This window comes from Pundamilia nyererei, unplaced genomic scaffold, assembly GCF_000239375.1.
Source record: "Pundamilia nyererei isolate P.nyererei 1_Seehausen unplaced genomic scaffold, PunNye1.0 scaffold00034, whole genome shotgun sequence".
Lineage (NCBI taxonomy): Eukaryota > Metazoa > Chordata > Actinopteri > Cichliformes > Cichlidae > Pundamilia > Pundamilia nyererei.
This window is the reverse complement of record NW_005187435.1, coordinates 2,258,394-2,279,167: the sequence shown is the minus strand read 5'-3', so window position 1 is coordinate 2,279,167 and position 20,774 is coordinate 2,258,394. Positions and strand designations below refer to the sequence as shown.

Here is a 20,774-nt window from a genome sequence, read left to right as displayed (position 1 = left end):
CAGCTGTCTAAAGACTCAATAATTCTCTTCACAAATATAAAATTTTATTGCTGGGCTGTTGTATTATTTTTTGATAAAGCCCACTTTATTCTATTCTATTCTATTCTAATTGTCAAGTGTCAAATTCTATATTTAATGAATTTGTTAATTGAAATGTTATATAGCAGTTGATATAAAGATTGAAAACAGGGGAAAATTTACATATATAGGTTTCCAGTTTGCCATAATTTTGAATAAAATATACTCAGAATGCAACAGAAACATTTAGCAAATTTGCCCAAGTATGGTGCTTATCTCACCGTGTGCATAAAGTAAAGCACTGAAGTTCACATTAAATTCTGAGCTAACCACATCCCCCACCCATTCAGTGTTTATTTATTCTAGAGGGAAGTATTCTAACACAATGGATAACACTAGAAATCACAGTAAATCTATTTAAAAATAAAGTATTAAGTTAAGATCACACAGTCCAAATCTTTTTATATACATAAACAATTAAAAAGATCAATGAGTGCATTTAGGCAACCAAACAACTTTCATATATCATCAATTATAACGATAGATTATATATTCACAAATCACACTGGTGCTGCTTTTTGTCTTTGTAGTGAAGTATAAATATGTAAAGCAGTCATTGTAGGATCATAATAACCAGTTTAATGCTTTTAGAAATTACAGATTCTTATTTTTTTTAAACTTTTGTTTACTGCACACTCTTTATTATTTCTTTTATTGTGTATTCTTATTTTACTTCATTTTCTGATTTGTATTTTTATATTGTTATTGCTACTACTTACTCCCTCTACTCACAGATAGGCCTTTTTTTATATATATAAAATGGTGATAAAAGCAAAATTTAAATGTGCTCTTTACTTGTGGCTATGTGTTTGAAACTGTGAAAATGCGAACAAATCAAAACAAAACATTTTCCTAAATCAAAAAGTAGATTTTACCACTAACAACCGCGAGGATCTGGAATACTATTTCATACTTCAATAGTTCTTAAAAACTTTTTTCCTGCAAACAGAGTGTCGGACAAAAACACGATCCAATCAAAACGACGCAAATGGTTGACAAGCAAAATCACGGACCAATAGAATAACTGTAAACATGCTGTAGAGGGGCGGGATTAGGGTATCCTGTGTCATCAACTCACGGGGCTTTGTTGTTCTTTCGGGATGGAAAGACGGGACAAAATTTCTTTAATTCTTTGTAAACAGTCTGAGTTAGACGCCCGTAACATTTCATTTGGATCAGTATGATCAAAAGCGGTTATCGTACGGATTTGAACTGATCTCTTCTGGTGAAAAGTGGCGTGTTTGTGGGACCAACTCAGTTCAGCGGTGAGCTAGCTAACCTCTCCGGGAGGGTGTCCTGGCTGGAGCGGAAGGAATTCCAGCCACTGAAAGAAGAGCAGAAATCTCTGCTGGGATGCCCCGCTTAAGTTGGAAAAAACTGCATTTTACGATTCCACCTGGAATCGTGACGATATAAATCTTAAATATGTGCTTGCTTGAATGGTTGTAAACTACAAAAACAACTCTGTGGTTTTATAAGTGTTAAGTTAACGTGCCAGTTCTAGCTAGCCACGTAGCTAACTCTCAGTGGGAAGGCATTTAAAATGGCGGAAGGCTGGCCCATTCCTTCGGCCCTTATCTTCATGCTGCTAAGTTTGTGTGCCTGGGCCAGTGAGTCTTGTCCTGCTCCTTGCTCGTGTTATAAAACAGAGGATGAGGTTCATATTCTGGACTGCAACAGAAGAAGGCTGTCGATGGCTCCAGTGGAAGTCCCAGATGGGATAACCCAAGTGTAAGTACACATCTGGATGAACATAACTGAAGTTAGCAGAGCTAGTCCTTTACTGAACCGCTGCACTGATTGGTTGCTCAATAAAAGATTGGATAGTAATATAGAGATACAACCAATTTGAATACATTTTAACCACTTAACCAACAATTTTGAGTATTTTAAGGATAGGTAAGATTATTTTTGGAAATATACTCGTTGTTTGTAACTTTTGTTTTGTCATTAAGAAAAGTGTGATATATAAACCTCTGCTCACAGTTTATAAGGGACATCAGATCTCGAGTAAATTTGTTTAAAATCTCAGTTATGTATGGCTATTTGACTGATGCAACTTTTTCATTTTTGTTTAAATTTGATTTCAGTACTTTGAATCACAATGAGCTGACTGTTTTTCCCTATCTTGGCGATGTCTCCTCAAACATCACAGGACTTTCTTTGTAAGTACAAAATCCTCTTCAGGGTTTGTTTTCAATTATGTTTTTTTGGTCTTTTCTATCAGCACTCAAACTAATTATTAAAATATTCCTTGAATTCTTCTGCACATTTAAACACTTTGTAAAAAAAATATTTGTACAGTATTTAATGTTGGCTGAATTTTTATGCTTTGTTGGATGTTAGATTAAAACATATTTATACAAAAACAGTGGAAGACACCACCAGAGTCAGTCTTTTGTTATCCCCCCCCCCCCCCATTCTTTCACCATGTTAATAATATTTTAATTAGACTAAGAATGCTTTAGTAAGCATTGACATCATTAAAACGAATACCTTTTTATATTTGATATATTTCAGAGTCCACAATCGGATCACTGAGCTGTCAATGCTTCAGCTACAACCATATGTTTCCCTGGAGACACTGGACCTTACATCCAATTCCATCTCTGAGCTCAAAGTTGGATCCTTTCCATCTATGCAGCTGAAATATCTGTAAGTCAAAGTCATCTTTATTATCAGTACTTGGACAGTGTGTGAGACATGCAGTGTTAAAATATGGTTTAACTATACATTGACTTGCTTGTATGACAGTGAATAAGTTTGCAATTGGAAACATTCTGTGTAATACAACAGTAAGAAGATATTCAGAGTATTGCAGGAAACACATTAGAGCAAAGCGTCACATGCTCTTACCAGAGTACTGAAAACACCTTGTTTTGTTCAATTTGACCTAGAAAGCATTTTATTGCAAAGCAACCATTTTTGTAAATATTTACTTCACACAGTATGCGTAACTACAAAGGAAAAAATATTCCTTCTGCTAAATTTGGCAGTAATGTTTTTTCTTTTTTTCTTTTTTTTTTATCTCATAGTAATTTAAGCAACAACAAGATCAGCGTCCTGGAGCCTGGCTGCTTTGAAAACATCTCCAGCTCCCTGTTGGTGCTGAGGCTGAATAGGAACAGATTGACTGTGCTTCCATCCAAAGTCTTCAAACTTCCACAACTTCAGTTCCTGTAAGTATAATAAAATGCTGTAACATTATCACTCAATTGGTGAATTTTAATTTATATCACAGATGCTCTTATTTTACTCAGTTTTACGCAGTTTTACAGTTAGGTTTGTAAGTTATTGGACATTGAAACTTTAAAAAAAAAGATTGCTTCTGTACACAACCGTGGATTTTCAAGTTAAACAATTAAGACAGAATTGAAGCTTTAACACACATCTTGCCCTATTTACAGAGGATAAAAAATAATTGGACCGTTGCCTGACAGTTCCATGGGCAGGTTTGGCCTTCTTCCTCATTATTTAATGACAAATTAAGCTGATAGAAAGATAGAATTGTTTCCAAGAGTGTAACTTGCATTTGGCTGCTTTTCCCAGAAAATCTAAATATGAAGTCCAAAGAGATATTGATGCAAGTACGGGGGGGTGGAAAAACCACAATAAACCAATTTGAGAAAAAGAGCCAAAATTTTATGCGTGGCCAAATCTACAATCTGGTACATTCTTTAAATGAAGGAATGAACCATTCAGCTCCAAAAGACCTAAAGGCTTGGACGACCACAAAAGTGAGTGATTACACAGTTCTTCCCTTGGTTACATAAAACTCTTTCACAACATCTAGCGTAGTAAAGAGCAATCTTGAGGGGATAGGTGTTTCATTGCTAATGCCTACAGTTAATAGATGCCTTTATGGATGTGAATGCATCATGTCAGTCACCTGTTCTGAAACTAACAGAGCATACCTTTCAGTTACTGAACACAAAACCTAATTTAGAAAGACCCAGACACAAGTAGCAACTGAATGCAGCTGCAGCAAACATTTGGCAGAACATCTTAAAGTTCGAAACACAGCATTTGGTGGTGTTTGTGCATTTCAGATTTCAGGCAGTCTTTGTCTGCAAATTGTTTTCAACAAAGCAGTAAAAACAATCCTTATGTAAAATTATGTTAGTTTGTCCAATTATTTCTAAGCCTCTGAAAAAGCCACACTACGTATAAAAATGGCCATAAATCTTAAACAGTTAATGCAAAACATTTCTAAAACCTTTGTAATTAAAAGCCTGCAAGTCTTGAATCACATCTTGATTTGTATAATTTTTAAAACCACTGGATTTAAAATCGAGCAATGTGGTGTTGTACAGAGGCAAAATTCCAAAAACCTATGGATCCAAATGTTCCTATTCGAGAAGCTCTGTTGTGTGAGTTTGTTTATGTATAAAAACACTTGGTTAAAGAAAATGGATTCTTTGTGTTTGTAGTGAACTGAAGCGGAACAAGATCAAAATTGTTGACAGCCTTACATTCAAGGGGATGGACTCCTTGAAATCACTGAAGATGCAGAGGAATGGCATCACTAAGCTCATGGATGGAGCCTTTTTTGGACTGAACAACATTGAAGAATTGTGAGTGCAATCTTTTGGACTTTGGCAATATATTTAGCAAAAAATGTGCAGAACCTATGAAAAAATCTTGCTGAAAAAAAAATCTTCCATAAAATGTTCTCACCTATGGTTCCCCCTGCAGATATGTTAAAGCAATAAATTGATTTAATAAAGTTATTTTTGTCAATAATGTCGCCCCCCCCCAGGGAGCTAGAGCACAACAACCTAACAGAGGTTAACAAAGGTTGGCTGTATGGCTTGCGCATGCTGCGTATCCTGCGGGTCAGCCAGAATGCTGTTGGCATCATTGGACCAGACGCCTGGGAGTTTTGCCAAAAGCTTGAGGAACTGTGAGTCTGTTTGCTTCGTTGCTACAATCCCAATGTAGCTAAGAGTACTTGGAGCAGTTACTGTTATCTTGCTGCTCTGTGTTTGTCTGGGCTGGTTCAGTGAGGTCTAGCTTCTACCTAATGCACCATATATGGTGTTTTTGTGAAAACATCTCATTCCATCCTTAAATGTGGACTAATATTACCATACAGAACATAGGGAAATTGTTTTTAGTTAATGTTTGTCATATTTGTGGTTTCTTTGAACAGAGACTTGTCTGGCAATCATCTGACTAGACTTGAGGAGACAGCTTTTAAAGGTTTAGATTTCCTGGAGAGCCTGAACCTGGGAGAAAACTCTATCAGCCATTTGGGAGAGGGAGTGTTCAGTGGCCTGTCAAGTCTGCGCACCCTGTAAGTGCAATGCCCGAATCTGTCTGCAGTATGTGTTTATTATTTGTGGTTAGAAGTTTAATGAATCTCTGTAAACTAATTAACTCAAGTCCTGTTGGCTCTGCATTCTCATTGAAGGCTTCTTGCAAAAGTAGGTCTGCACTTGTTTCTTTCTACATTTGTAGTTTTAGTTTTTTGTTCTTGAATTCTTTCCAAGTAGTTCAGAGAAAACTGTAGAAAGTACCACTATTTCAAGTCCCCATCTTATTGTAGTGCCATGCAAATCTTTTGTTGTCAATGGTGTACATTTAGATTTAGATTAAACCACTCTGTGTGTGTTTTCCATAGATGTATGTTTTTCCGGCTTTGTGTTCTTTGTCCTGAAATTTACTTACACACAATTGTGACTCTTTTTTTTTTCCTCTTCTTTTTTTAATTAGTTAAAATGTGAAAAATCTATGTCAGGTGTGTGCATCTCCACCCAGATAGTAAAAGTTTCAGGTTTACAGTGTTTTTGTCAGTAGCCTCTCAACATTCATGTTGGAGAGGCTTCACTGTCAGAAGCACTTGTTGGTTGATCTAGACCACATGTTGGCAACCTTCAATATCAAAAGGGCCATTTTAGGCCCTTCCACCAAAAAACGGGAGAAAAAGAGCTGTGCATGGGGCTGATGGGGTATTGAGGGGGACTAATGTAATTGGGAGAAGATAAATAAGTACATATAGTGTATGTATTAATAGGGTTGGGGTTAGCTCTAATCCTAAACTGCAGCTTTTCAAAGAGTATCTTTTGGGGTTGGACAGTGAAGTGACTGGAGAAAAAGGTAGCAGGAAAGATTTTGGTATGAAGATGGTTAGCAGCAGGGAGATTCTCCTTGGTCTCATCTGTTGTTGTATCATGATGTTCTGGTATTGAGTCAGGCAATTTCATCTTCACCTCTTTAATGTAAGGGCTGGGCAAGGTTACTGTACTGGAATTCCTGGATAGCACCACTGTTTTGACTGCTGTTAAAGTAGGGCTGCTCAATTAATCGAATTTTAATCACGATTACGATCTGGGCTTTCAATGATCATTAAAAATGACTGAGCCGATTATTAGCCCCTCCCTCATTTATCCGCGACACCTTATAAACCGGTCCGTGGCGCAAAAAAGGTTGGAGACCGCTGATTAAGAGGACCCGAGGGAAGCTCGGAAAGCTAAGCAAAAGTTATTTGGAGAGGAGAGTGACTGCCGTTGGTTGAAAAGAGAGGTAAAAAAAAAACTTCAGTGGTGTTGCACACTATTTTATATTATTTTTTTAAAGTCATTGTTAACCCTTTAAAGCCGGTCAGAGCAGCACGCTCCGTTTTGTGTAACTATTTTTAAATCCCTGTAGAACCTGAACTGTGTAAGCTAGCTCAATAATTTGTTTTGCATATGAAACCGGAGGAGTTGTACTTACATCTTATGCCATCAGCTTGTTCTAGGTCACGGTTTCCTTCCACATAAAGCTTTGCAAAAATTGCATAAAAAGCGCTTGCAGCAACAAAAACATAATATTTCAGAAACGCGCTTTGCCGATCCGATCAGCTGTTTGTAACACTTCCCACAGTGAAACAGACGTCAGCGCGAACTATCGCATGTCCGCCATTTCCTGGCCGAAACCGGAAGTGACATCATTTTCGCGGAAATGTAGTTTTTTTTACTTGTAGGCCTTAAAAGCCTATATTGGTCATGTTTGACTTTTCTGAATAGTTGCTGGGATGCTTAGAACTCGAATTGCACTGCTGGACATATTTTATTTTGATGCACATGCTGTTTTCTTTGCAAATTTGCATCATAGGATTGTTTTTTCGTTTTTCTTGCAGTATATAAAAATTGCTGTATCTCCAAAATAAAACTATGAAGACACTCAAAATAAATTTCCTGTTGTTGTAAACTATTTTTTGCAACTTTTTTTGTATTTAAAGTTTTGAGGGATAAGCCTCTTAAATTTCTCCAAGTAGAAATATATGTAAAAAAACCAAAAACGATTTTTCAATTTTTTTGTAGTTTATTGCACTTTTTTGCAATTAATGTAGTTACTATGGACTTAATGCATACATATTATTAAAATATGGGCTATAACAGTTGCATAGCAACTTGAAATGCTCCCACAAATGGCACTACAACATGTAAAAAAATAATATAAGCTCTGGCGGACTTGGTTCTATAGTAGGTCTTAAAGGGTTAAATAAATATCGTCAAATAATCGAGATCTCAATTTCAGTGAAAATAATCGTGATTATCATTTTTGCCATAAGTGCTTTAATGTTACCTCATGTAAAGAATGTGGCTTTATGTGACCATAACTTGCTTTACAAGTGGATTATTTGACACAGTCTAACACGGTTGTTGTTGTTGCTGCTGATCTCGAGCTAGGACATGTTAATGAGAGTTTTTAGGGTTTGTTTGTTTGTTTGCTTGTTTGTTTTAAAGTAAGGGCAGTATTTTAGGTTTAAAACCAAAGCTATTAAAATTCTGATTAGCAAAATATCAGCCCAATTAATCGAGTATATCTTCTTCATCCACAGTTTATCTGTGAGAAAGTTACGAACTCATTATTTGCTGCACAGAGCTCTCTTTAAGCCAGTGAACTACAATGACAAAGGGGTTGCATTTGGGATTTTGACCATCTCGGGATCTTTCATGGGAGAGGGGAACTGGTGAGTGCAGAACTTCTTTCAGAGGTAGCCAGGCATGAGGAAAGAGAAACAAAAGAGCCCATGACCCATCCTGTAAACACAAGGCCTCCCTGGACTTGCAGTGGACCCATGAACTGTCTCAGTGCTAAACAGAGCCAATTATTTCCCCTCATCACAGCGGCAGGAGCAGCAAGCTGTGACATAGTGTGGAAGTATGGTGTCTCAGATTGTTAGTCTTCTAACGAAGAGTCACTGCTGCTGGCAACCCCAGTGGTGGTAATGTGTGCTCTTTGTTCTTTGCAGGAGAAGCCTTTAGATGTTCAGCCTGTGTGTACTGTGTTTAATATCTAATATGAGTCTCTTTGCTTTTCAGAGATATCCGTAATAATGAAATCTCCTGGGCCATTGAAGACTCCATTGGTGTATTTGATGGCATGAAGAAGCTAAACACTCTGTGAGGGCATGATATGAATTTTAAAAATTTTATTTTTATATATAGTATGCAAGTTTGTAAAATGTTTTTGTATTTAGAGAAATAGAGCTGGTTTATGTTAAGATACTTTACAGTGCATCAAACAAATGGCTGCACAAATTTTCAGAAAGGTTAAATTATATTGTAATGTTTAATATACTACATATCTGTTTTTAACACATTTGATTTATTTAGTTCTCCAATTTATTTCAATTTGCAGTGTAATTTGTTTCAGATGTTATAGCAGCCTTCACAAAAGCTGCTGGAGCAGTGACTTGTTTTTGTAATAAAGGATGGCCTAGGAGCAGGCGAGTTTGAACTGTTCACTTGGCCTCGTGTGAAATATCTTTATTTTTTCCAGAATCCTACAACAGAACAAAATCAAATCCATCACAAAGAAAGCGTTTGAAGGCCTGGAAGAGCTCGAGCACTTGTGAGTAAAGCCCTTATCTAATACTTTTTAGCCATGCAGTCATTTTGATATCTATTATTAAATGTTTAAACATAGCAGAAAGGTTTATTGTCCTGTTGTTGCGTTACACTTCTGACAAAAATGTCAATTTGATCAAACTGGTATGTTTAATCCATATTTGTGTCCCATCTTTAGGGACCTCAGCAAGAATGGTATCATGTCGATACACCCAGAGGCGATGTCTCATATGAAGCTGAAAGTGTTGTAAGTAAAACAAAACCAAACACAGAAATATCCTACAGCTCTCATGCGCATGTATTAGCTGGTATTTTCCTGTGTTAATGTTTGTTAGACTGATTTATTGTTATTGACCTCATTAAAAAGGAATTACAATGATTAAGAAACACTGCAGGGGCAGTGATTTACATTTTAAATTGGCGTCACTGAAGCTTTTAAACAGGGAGTCATTGTTGATCCACCATAGCAATTTTAATTTTGTTGCCCCATTTAAAATCTTTATTTATTTATTTATTTGGTTGGTGAAATTTAAGGCTAAATATATTTACTGGGTTTATATCTCCAAAAGTTGATTCTGTTCATCCGGACGTAGTGTTTTGTGGGAGAAACGTTTCGTCACTCATCCAAGTGACTTCTTCAGTCTCAGCTGACTGCAGCGTGTTTTGGGGTTTAAAAGCCACAGAGACCCGGTGTTTAGAAAAAATGCGTCTCAACTGCTCCGATACTCCTGACACATACGTCCAGATGAACAGAATCAACTTTTGGAGATTTACTTTCCTGGATGATTGAGAATGCATCAAGATACTGGGTTTATACTTTTTATTTATTTTTATTTTTTATTCGCAGTTGGCCAAGCAAAGACTTCTGATTTAGTTTTTGAGTTGCAGCAGCTTTTACTTAGTTGGGACAGCTGTCTCCTGTGTGCGAGGAAAGGGAGCGGAAATGCAAAGTCTCTCACTGTTTTGAGCTTTTGATCAACCCATCTTAGGAGTGTCTCTCAAGCAGTGGCTGGCTAAATGCCCCAGCTGCTGTCAAACTGACAGTACTCATATCCTCTTGTTAGTAATTAGTCTGCTACCTTAATAGAATTTAACAGTATCTGCTTTGCAAGCGGATAAAGTGGCTTGGTTTGATAACTTGACTAGAAGAAGATGGCAGCATTCCTCTAATTAAAATGTATTTTTGTACAAAAAAAATAGAGCGCAGTTCTGGAGGCTTTTTATAGCCTTGAATCCAATTTCATGCCACAATTTAGATCCTTTTGCCATGGTCCAGCTGACAGGTTGACTAAAAGGCTTTATAAACAGATTTAGATGTTCACTAATAACAATTCCCTGTGTGTTTCACAGGAATATAGCTTTATTTGGAAGCTATATAAGCTTTATTTAGATATCTGTAAATGGCTCACTTTAAATTATTTAAGATTAAATCTTCTTTTCAAGTTAGTGTGTGGAGGTTTCTTTTCTAAAAGAATAAATTCTATTAACTCTCTGAAGAGTGAGTTCAGATGAATCCCTGAAATCCCAGATTAAATTTCCCTTTATTTCCAGTGGTTCAATCTCATACTTCATTAGTAGAATCATTCCGTCTTATATTACTATGAGTCATCTCATGTTTCCCAAATTACTCCTCTATTCTCAGTGTCCTGAACACAAGCAACCTGCTGTGTGACTGTCACATGCAGTGGCTGGGTCCTTGGTTGACAGACAGCCAGTTCCAGCAGTCTGTCACTGCTATCTGTGCCCATCCTGTGAATCTGCTCGGTCGCAATGTCCTGTCCATCAGCCCGGAAGAGTTTGTTTGTGGTCAGTCTTTTTTTCTTGTTTTAATTATTCCCAGCCTGCCATTATAGATTCTGTTGAATAAGCACAAAACATATAAAACAATGTTTATGGGTATATGGAAGAAAAGACTAAAATTAATATTTATTTTGGATGTTTTGAGAGTGTCCAGCGGATTATTTCACTTAAAAAGATCCAAAATACGTGAAAAGTTGTTTTGTTTTTTAACTTGTCATTTTTTGAAAAGCTGTATTTGTTTTTTTTGTTTTTTGATACTGTGTTGCATTCTGGTGGAGCTTAAAATCTTATATATATATTTCAGTTAGAAAAATGTTTCTTTTATTTCTTTTGTTTTTATTTTCCCAAACACATGTGCCTACACAGATGATTTCCCCAAGCCTCAGATCACAACTCACCCAGAGACGTCTGTTGCACTGCGGGGAAACAATGTGACTCTGAGCTGCATTGCGTCCAGCAGCAGTGATTCACCAATGACCACAGCCTGGCGGAAGGATGGGGAGGTGCTGTATGATGCAGAAGTGGAAAATTATGCCCGGTACCAAGAGGGAGAGCTGATCTATACCACTGTGCTTCACCTCCTCAATGTGAACTTCACCGATGAGGGGCGTTACCAGTGTGTGGTCTCCAATCACTTTGGTTCCAATTACTCCAACAGGGCCAAGCTTACTGTCAATGGTGAGGATGTGTTATCTCTTTAAATGAATGTGATCAGTGATTGCCAGTTCTTTTTTGGTTTGTTTGTTTTTTGGGAGGTTTTTGCGTCTTGTTCACTTACCCTGTTTAGGCTTTGGGTTGCTGGTTTTGCCAATATATCTGCATGAAGTTGATACTTGTATATAGTTTATTTGTTAAGTAGTATTGCTACCCATTTGACAGTACAGTAACTGGGGAAAAAATTAAATAAGAGAGAGGTACCCTAAGGTTTTATCTCGTTTTCATACATATATGGTATATATCAGTATTTGTTTCTGTCTGTACCATTGTATTCCACCCTTGACTTTCTATTTTCTGTCTTTCAGAGATGCCTTCCTTTCTTAAGACCCCCATGGATCTGACAATCCGGACCGGGACTACGGCCAGGCTGGAGTGTGCTGCTGAAGGCCATCCATCACCACAGATTGCTTGGCAGAAAGATGGAGGCACTGACTTCCCTGCTGCCCGAGAGCGCAGGATGCATGTGATGCCTGACGATGACGTCTTTTTCATTGCTAAAGTGAAAACAGAAGACATGGGAGTGTATAGCTGTACCGCTCAGAATGCTGCTGGCAGCCTGTCGGCAAATGCTACTCTGACTGTTCTGGGTGAGTCAGCCATCTGATTAACTGAGGTTTTTTTTTGTTTTGTTTTTTATCTACTGGGGTCATTTCAGATAACTCACTACTCCAATTGGCCGCTCATTTATGTCTGTTGCTCATTACAAGCTCTTGTTTATGTGTTGCCGCCCTGCCAGTTTTAACTAATGATGACGTAAAAGCAAAAATTCCACATGGCCTTGTTATAACACGACCATGTGGAATATTTAAAGGAGACTGCCTGGCGCATATCCGAAATCAAATATAGTATTATATTTCTTAATTAATGTACTTGCAAAATGTGACTTGAGCTACTTGCAGGAGTATATAATGACTGACTGTCCAATTGGTGGAGTTTGTGATTAATCATTAAATATTAGTGCTGGAGAAAAATTGTTTAAAAAATAGCACACATCCATCTGAACTGGCCACGGATGACTTAAATCAAAAATGAGTTCATCCTCTTCTTTTTTTTTTCTTCCCTTTTCCTCTGCAGAAACCCCATCCTTCATGCGGCCACTGGAAGACAGAACAGTGGCCCGGGGTGAAACTGCTGTGCTTCAGTGTATAGCTGGAGGCAGCCCTGCTCCTCGTCTCAACTGGACCAAAGACGATGGGCCTTTGGTCCTAACAGAGCGCCACTTCTTTGCTGCAGCCAATCAACTTCTTATCATTGTTGATGCTGGTCCAGCTGATGCTGGGAAATACACCTGCATCATGTCTAATACTTTGGGTACAGAGCGTGGCCACATATACCTGAGCGTCTCGCCATCACCAAATTGCGATACAGGCACAGTGTATGACCAGGATGCCTGGACCACTGTGGGCATCGTGGTGATTGTGGTGGTGTGCTGTGTGGTTGGTACTTCGTTGGTCTGGGTCATTGTAATCTATCACATGCGTAGGAAAAGTGAGGACTACAGTATTACCAACACAGGTAAGTAGTTTGGACACACAGCCATCTGTCCTGTAACATAAATGTGCCTTATTGAAAGCTTTATCCAGAAAAGATGGCTGCTTGTAAACTGAAATGTTTCCGTGGACACTTTGTTTTGAAGTCATGACATAGAACTGAAAATATGTTTCCGTTACAGATGAGATGAATTTGCCAGCAGATATTCCCAGCTACCTATCCTCTCAGGGTACTTTGTCTGAGCCTCAGGAGGGTTACAGTAATTCTGAGGCTGGGAGCCACCAGCAGCTCATGCCTCCCCTCTCTAATGGATATGTCCATAAGGGCACGGACGGTGGGTTACCTGCCCTTTGAGTTTGAAACAGAAAACAATAGTTCCCTTCTGCATCTACAAACCAAACTAGATATTTCAGTAGTATCCTGTCAGTATTTATGAAGGATTTTTCTTGTGCTTTAATGTAAACTTTAAGTGACATGAACCATTTCTTTTAATGTTAGTGGTCTGTTGAAAATTAGTCAGCAGTCTAGTTTAAAGTCTGAGGGTATGTCAACATTGTGATCACAAGACTGCACAGTCTTGTAAACAAGTCAGTTCTGCGATGACAAAAACAGAAACTTCCCATTTCATAATGTACCTTTTAAGGGTTCGGTTGTTCGGGAAATTCCAGTGTCTCTTAGGTTCCTATTCCTTCATTTATGTTTTGGATCAGCTCCCCGCTGAAATAAAACTGTAACTAATTATCATGTTGCTCCCAGGTGTGTGTTATGGAGACACAGGCAGTGAGGTGGAAACTGAAGGGAACAGCATGCTGCACTGCAGGGTTGGCTCGCTGTTTACTGGCCGTAGCAGTTTCCACCCCGGGGAGCCTCGTGAGGGACTAGCTGGAGTCCCCCCAGGTGAGTGTCATTAACACAAGTGTTTGGGCTTGCTGCCTCACCAGCAACGGCCTTGGCTATAGGTATTATATTTCTGCACTGACTCTTAAAGCAATTAATTGATTTAACAAATTTGTGTTCTGTAGTTATTGTTTTAATGCCATCAACAGCTAAACCAACCAACCAAAATATTGAAATACAGCTAAACCTAAATATACATAATCTTTAAATGTGTACTGGTTTGTATGCAGACTGTTTTAAAATGTAAAATTCTGTTCTGTTCTGTTCTGTCTTGTCTATAAAAAACAAAAAGAACTTCAGAGTTCTTTTCAAACTGTGGAACCATATAATCCACCTTTCATAATAGTTTTGCATAAAATGTATGGTCATAGTAGTTTTGAGAAGAATCTTAAGTACACAGATTATTGTATGGTATGACACCAGTCATGTGCTTATGTAATATTTGTTCTTTGTTGCCAGGCAGTGCAGGTCCTCTAGTCATTTGCTCTGACTGCTATGACAATGCCAACATCTACTCTCGCACGCGGGAATACTGTCCCTATGCTTATCTGGGGGAGGATGATCCACTGGACAAGACTGTGCCAGGTCTGAAGGAGAACCTCAGTGAGCATGCCCAGCATGAGGACGCAGCTCTGAATAGCCTCACTAGCAATCAGGACTCTTCTGTCTTTTTCACCTCACATGATAAAAGACTAAGCAGCCACACTCCTCCAGAGCACTATGGTGAGAGTTGTAAACAAAAATTTCAGTTCTACTTTTTAAATCAATATGTTTACATCCTAAGTTTATTGCAAACTACCAAGCCTTTCCCACTGAGGCAAAATTTTGAAACTTTCCACTCTGGCATCTAGTACCTTCTTCAGTGTTAACAACATATTATTTGTAGGCTCAAGGTTGAATTTTGCAGACATCTTTTTACACATAATGAACATTTTGGACATCAGTTCACATGTTCAATAAATTTGAGATTTTCCAGTGAACAGGTAAAATAAATATGGCATCTCATCATTAAAACTGCATGATTCTGAAAGTTATCAGCTAAAACTGATTGTGGAAAAAGTTAGTTTGTGAAAGCATAACAACATCTAACTACACATTTAGTGTTTTGGTTTAATACTAAGAATATAATATTTGAAAATAAAAAGCCTTGGGTGCTAACAATGAAGGTCGAGGTCAAATGCTTAGCCAACCAAGGTACCAAGGCCCAGTATTTTGTTTTGAAGTTTGAAGACGATTCATAAAAATTGGGCAATATAAAGTTTTTACTGATTTTTCACATTTGGTGTAACCTTGACGTTGAAATCTTGATAATGTTATTGGTATTTAAAATCACACAAAACCTGAAATTATATTTTGAAAACCCTGGATGCTAGATTTCTAAAAAAAAACAAAAAACAGAAGCGATTAAATACTTCCTTCAGGGGAGAATGATTTTAAATTCTTCTTGAACTATATATGTATAACATGTATAACATGTTATACATGTTCTTCTTGAACAGTTCTTTAAGGTATTGTTGTAAACAGCTATTGTTGTTGAATGTCTTTGCAGATTCACTTAGCAGGTCTTTCTGGAGAGAAGCAGAAAATCTATCTTCGAAGCCACCGCCTGGAGCATCCCAGATCCCAGTGACTGTACATAGGACGCCTCCTCTGACCTCTGCAACTGATGGAGCAGTAGAACAGAGTGAAGCAGAAGTGGGCTATTCACCCAGTCAATGCAACCAAGACCACAGAAGTGCCTCTAATAGGACTAACCCTCAGGAGCATCCAGCTCCCACATAGGGTTTTTCATTCTGGCCACATTCTGCCTCTGACACTTTGTTGCTGCAACCCCCCCATCTCACATTCACCCTTCACCCACTACCTCCAAAAAGACTCCTCATATTCTGCCAAAGATGCTCTCTTGTATGTTTACATTCCCCTTTAATCAAGAGGACATACTAGTGTGCTCCAGTGTGGAAAGACTTGCCACATCAGACCGGATATGTGGACAGGTGATTAAAGTGACCTCCTTTCTGACATCTCCACCTCTGCAAGACCTCTTTCCTCCCAGAGCCTCCACTCTCCTTTGTTCTCACCCAAGAGAAAACTATGAATGTATGCTTTAAGAGCCATGTCAGATGCTGCCATGAGAGAACACAGAGACACGGTCGAGTCCTCACAAGCTCTCGTCTGGCCCTGGTACTGTGAGACTAACATATGCTGTGCCAGTTGATGTCATGCTGGCAGTTTTGTCTCATTATTCCTGGTACAGACACCTGTTGGAGCAGCCTAGATGACTTGAGAAGAAGTCGCTAGAATACTGCCTCTCAAGCGGGAAAAATGGGGGTTAAAGAGGGGACAGTGGTAGTTCCCTGACCAGCAGTTTTTGATGGATAATATTGGAAAGACCCTTGAAGGCATACCTACATTCCCACAGCCATCCTGACTGACTCAAACTATGCTATGGTATCCATTTATGCAAATCCCAGAGACATGACATCAAAATATGGTGTATATTATGAATATATATGGATATATCATATATTATCAAAACTTAGTTTTTTTTCTTTATGTCAAACGCAGTTGATAATTCCATATTTTATGTCTTCGTAATGATGAGCAGTTTGAGGACAAAGGGTACAGTTGTTGTTTTGGTGTGTTTGTTTTTATTTTGTTTTTTTGCACATGAGACAATCACAGTTTTGCTGTCGACCACTTTCAGTTATTGTCTAATGGATGGCCTTTTAAACAAGCATTCTCAGTAGCCTTGATCATGTGACCTGATATTTTTCATGCTTTTTTTTGTTTGTTTAAATACAGTATGCACTGATTTGTTTTCCCTTTTCTCCTATGTTAACAGGCACTTAATTTAATGGTGGCAAAATTAATTATGCAGTGTGCATGACTTTTTTTTTTTTTTTTTTTTAACAAGTCGATTTATCATCATAGTTTATTCTCTCAAAGCTATTGTTCCTTCTATGAATATTATGTAACCCTAGGTTTCCACTTAGGACTGTGAACATGAGAATGTAATGTATTATTTTATACATGTATGTATGTGTACATAATACTAGTTATTAAATTCAATGTTCTAATAATCCATTTGCTGACAGGTTTGACGGATGAGCTGCAGTAGCTTTGAAAACATTAAGCTTATTTGTTTTAGGTTTCTGTTGTCCCACAGCTATCCTCAAAATCTTATGTTCCTTCAAGTAGCAAGATAACATTTTTCTTGATAATGGGGTGTTATTTTCTTAGAATTGAAAGACGGCACTCCCAACAGCTGCCTGGCCTCAGCAAGCTGTGCTCTTTCCAAATAAGAGCTATTGTTATTCTTTAGGTTTGCAAGCAAAAATGCCCCTGTTAAGAGAATGTCCTGTCCCATCAGTTTTGATCTAATGAGTTGTTCTTAAAGTCTTCTAGATTATTGCACTTTGAAGTTGTTCATCTATGATTGTTTCTGAGTGGTATTTACTCAGTATTATTAGAAAATTACACTTAGCTGCCAGTGTATTAGATAAACCTAGCAAAAATGAACTCATTCAAATAGTGTTATTTTGCCGTTTGCGTACCATTTTAATGAATTTAAAGTGTTTTTATTTAAATTTTATTAGCAACTGACTCAACTGTGCAGTCATTTTGTTGGTTGTAGTTAAATGTGTTTGTGGTCTATACCAATGTGAATAGAAACATTGCTTGTATACAGTCAAATTGACTTCTCCATAATGATTATACAGTTGAGTAAATGCCTTACCAAAGTTTTTTTTTAAAACTGAACAACTCTAATGAATAAGGATTATCCTAACTGCATGAGTTTTTAGTTAGGTGCTCTAAATAAACTGGCAGCTGAGTGTATGTCATGTTCATATTTTTCTAGACTTTTTTTTTTTTTTTTGCATATAGTTGACCAACACACGTTTGAGAAATGGAGTATTCAAAGGTACTGAGTCGAGGCACAGAAAAAAATCACAAAGTAAAAAGTTCATCTACCGTGCGCATTGTAATGTAGCTTGATGCTGTGTCTTCCATGTAATGTCAGAATATCTAATTTATGTGTCATCAGTAACTTCTCAAAAATGCATTGATTAATATTTTCCAAGAACTTCACCTCCTTGCTGGTACGTGCAGACATGAATTGTATTTTGTTTCCACTTTCTTCTACCCGCACATTCCTATAAATTCCTTTGAATAACATCAACTGTTATTGGCATCAACTTTCCCGGCCCCTCTGTATTTTTTCTATTTTTTCCACATTTCTTTTTTTCGGTGGTGGCACATTTGTGTGTCGATGTTCCCTGACCGTTGGTCAAAGTCAATTTCATGCCCCTCTTAAGCGATACAAAAATTTAAATGAAAACTCACTGCGATAAGTTATCCTAATGAAGCTACATATCTGGGAGGCCGAAATCAATTCAGTGTTCAATACTTTTCACCAACGCATTAACGCAAAATAATGTGCATTTGTTTTGTTTTCTGAAATGCCCTTTATGACTTTATACCAAAGTTTAGCAGTAACTGCTCTGGCAATATCCAATGCTGCTTTTTGTTTTTTACCTTGTTTCCTGTACATTCTGTAAAGCATGTCTAAAAAGCCTTTTTGTTACATAGCCATTATTCAAACATTAAACGTGAATTCTGATCATGTCTTTTGAATCTTTGTCTCCCTCTATACTTAAAGTGGATTTTCTTTCTTAAGCTGTTGTTAAACATTTTCCAAAAAATCTTCGGATGCTCTCTGAAATGTAAATAAAAGCAACACACTGATTTGCACATCCCTTAAACTGCATCTTCAATTTAATGCAACATCTCAAATGTAGTGTTGATTTTGGAGGAATTCTTTCATATGTTAGCAGATTGGACAAATTGGTCCATAACTTACTGACAATTTTTGATGTGAAACAAAAGAACCCTGGGATTTTGCCTTGTACATAAATAATAATGAAGACGGAAAGAGTCAGGATCAGTCTGTACAAAAAAATCATACATTCATACTGAATGGCTGTGACTTTAGAACACTAAAGTGGGACTGCATTAAATCACACTTTTAATAACAAAGACCACTACACAGGCTCAGGAACAAATTCAAATGGAACATCACATGATGACAAAATTTCATTTAAATGACTTTGTACATGGCATGGCTGTTAATGCCAGGCGGACTGGTCTGAGTATTTTAGAAACTACAGATCCACTGGGATTTTCCTGCACAAACATTGCTAGGCAGTTCTTAAGACAAAAAGAGTCTAACGTGGTACTAGCAAGGTGTGTGTCAGTGAGCATGAATACCCAAAATTTATTTACAGAGACCCAGGTTAAAGTGCTACCTTTATGGAAGTCTAATCAACTACATTTTCTTAACTGCCATGGTGATGCTACCACGGCCGAATTAGAATAACCAATTAAAAGTAAATGCAGAAACATTTTGACCAAGGCAAAACAAACAAGCAAGCAGAGAACGCAAAATTAACTCCCAGATCACTTTCTCCTGGAGTATGATACCGTGGATGAACGATAACAGTGATAATGTTAGCTGCTACTCCTTCATGCCATCTTGTACGACAAGGCAGTTGATTTTATTCAATTTTGCTTTTTATCAGTTCATATTTCAAAAGCCATCTGTGTGGATATGTGAGTGCAATAGTGCACATGGCATAGGCAACTTTCACATTTGTGAAGGCACCACTAATGCTAGACTGTAAGGATTTCTTTTTATTGTTCATATATTCATACTTGAATTGCACCATAGGTTGCCCTCCATATAATCCCATCCTTTTCAGGAAAGATTGGTTATTTTAGCAAGATAATATCAAAGCACTTTCAGCACCTTTACAGTGGCACAGCTCAGGTTTTAAATTGATGGACTATGAAAAGAAAAATAAAACAAAGAACCGTTAAGTAGCTGAAATCCTATATAAATTAATAATAAAGGGAAAATGATTCAAAATGTAACTGCCATGGCAACTAATAATACTAATAAACTAATCAAATAATACTATAAATGAAAAATAAATAAAATGAAAAATAAATAACTTCAACTTCTTTTTTTTTTTTTACATTGTCTGTGAGAGGAGATGATTTTTTTTTTTAAATCTACATTTAATATAGTGTTCAGGCCTCTTTTGGAAATGGTTTATGTGAATTCATAATGATATGTGACATTGATTGTGATTTTTTTTAAATCTGACCCCATCAATTTAATTTTCAATGAAAACCACTTCAAGTAGTAGTTTCTACTGGTTGTGATGGTATTTTTCCTTACTCTGACAGTAGGCAACTTGGAAGAAAAATCTAATTATGTGCTAGAAGGATTTAATTTTGGTTACAAATAACTACAGCACAGCTGTCTTAGAAACGACATGATTTCTGGGCACACCATGGAACGATTTAGAAGGCCACGACATCTATAATCTGGATTTAGTCATGTCAAGCCAACACAAAGCCAGCTAATATGGGATTTTAAAAATGTTAGTTTGTCATAAGGCCTGACTTCAAGAAAAAGGCCTCTTTTTTTGTCCCCACCCGCATATATCTAGCAAAATCCCAGGAAACAGTGGAATTAAAATGGACAGTTCTTTAGCCCTTTAAAGTGTAGAGGTTGTTTGGATTTCTGCTGCGCTCCCTGGTCCTGATCAAAGATGCTGTTAATCATCTCCTAGTAGCCGGTGAATTACTCAACACAATGTCCAGGGTGGCAACTGTGTATTTAAACACAGACTTGATGGATCATATCCAGAGAACAGAAACAACTACAGATTCATAAGTGCTACTGATGGTACAGTATGTTCCCATCTTCCAGTCATCCAGTTAATGAACTCTACTGACATCCTTACATGGCAGTAACGTTTCACTGTCCTACTAGTCAACTTGACATATCCATGGGAATGGATGTTTGTGTCTCTGTGTGCCTGTATGTCTGTGTCTATATGTCAGGTTGGGTATCAGACGCCACCTCTCTGGGGACATCTCAGG

The 20,774-nt window shown here is 37.5% G+C and overlaps 1 protein-coding gene across 1 annotated transcript; it reads left to right on the top strand.

Annotated features, from left to right (window-relative positions):
- The first annotated feature begins 1,137 nt into the window (after positions 1-1,137).
- On the top strand, positions 1,138-18,239 carry lrig2 (leucine-rich repeats and immunoglobulin-like domains 2). Its single transcript, XM_005729724.1, has 18 exons — positions 1,138-1,809; positions 2,169-2,243; positions 2,599-2,733; positions 3,114-3,257; positions 4,509-4,652; positions 4,838-4,981; positions 5,231-5,374; positions 8,391-8,471; positions 8,851-8,922; positions 9,097-9,165; positions 10,561-10,724; positions 11,085-11,396; positions 11,741-12,022; positions 12,510-12,950; positions 13,108-13,260; positions 13,683-13,823; positions 14,283-14,546; positions 15,373-18,239. Exons 1-18 carry the CDS (start codon positions 1,622-1,624, stop codon positions 15,603-15,605), a joined length of 3,186 nt encoding a protein of 1,061 aa, XP_005729781.1. The 5' UTR covers positions 1,138-1,621; the 3' UTR covers positions 15,606-18,239.
- The last annotated feature ends 2,535 nt before the right edge of the window (positions 18,240-20,774 follow it).

Coding starts and splice junctions, on each gene's coding strand:
- lrig2 (XM_005729724.1), top strand. CDS start 1,622: ATGGCGGAAGGCTGGCCCATTCCTTCGGCCCTTATCTTCATGCTGCTA. Junction 1,810..2,168: donor CCAGATGGGATAACCCAAGT/GTAAGTACACAT, acceptor ATTTGATTTCAG/TACTTTGAATCACAATGAGC. Junction 4,653..4,837: donor CTGAACAACATTGAAGAATT/GTGAGTGCAATC, acceptor GCCCCCCCCCAG/GGAGCTAGAGCACAACAACC.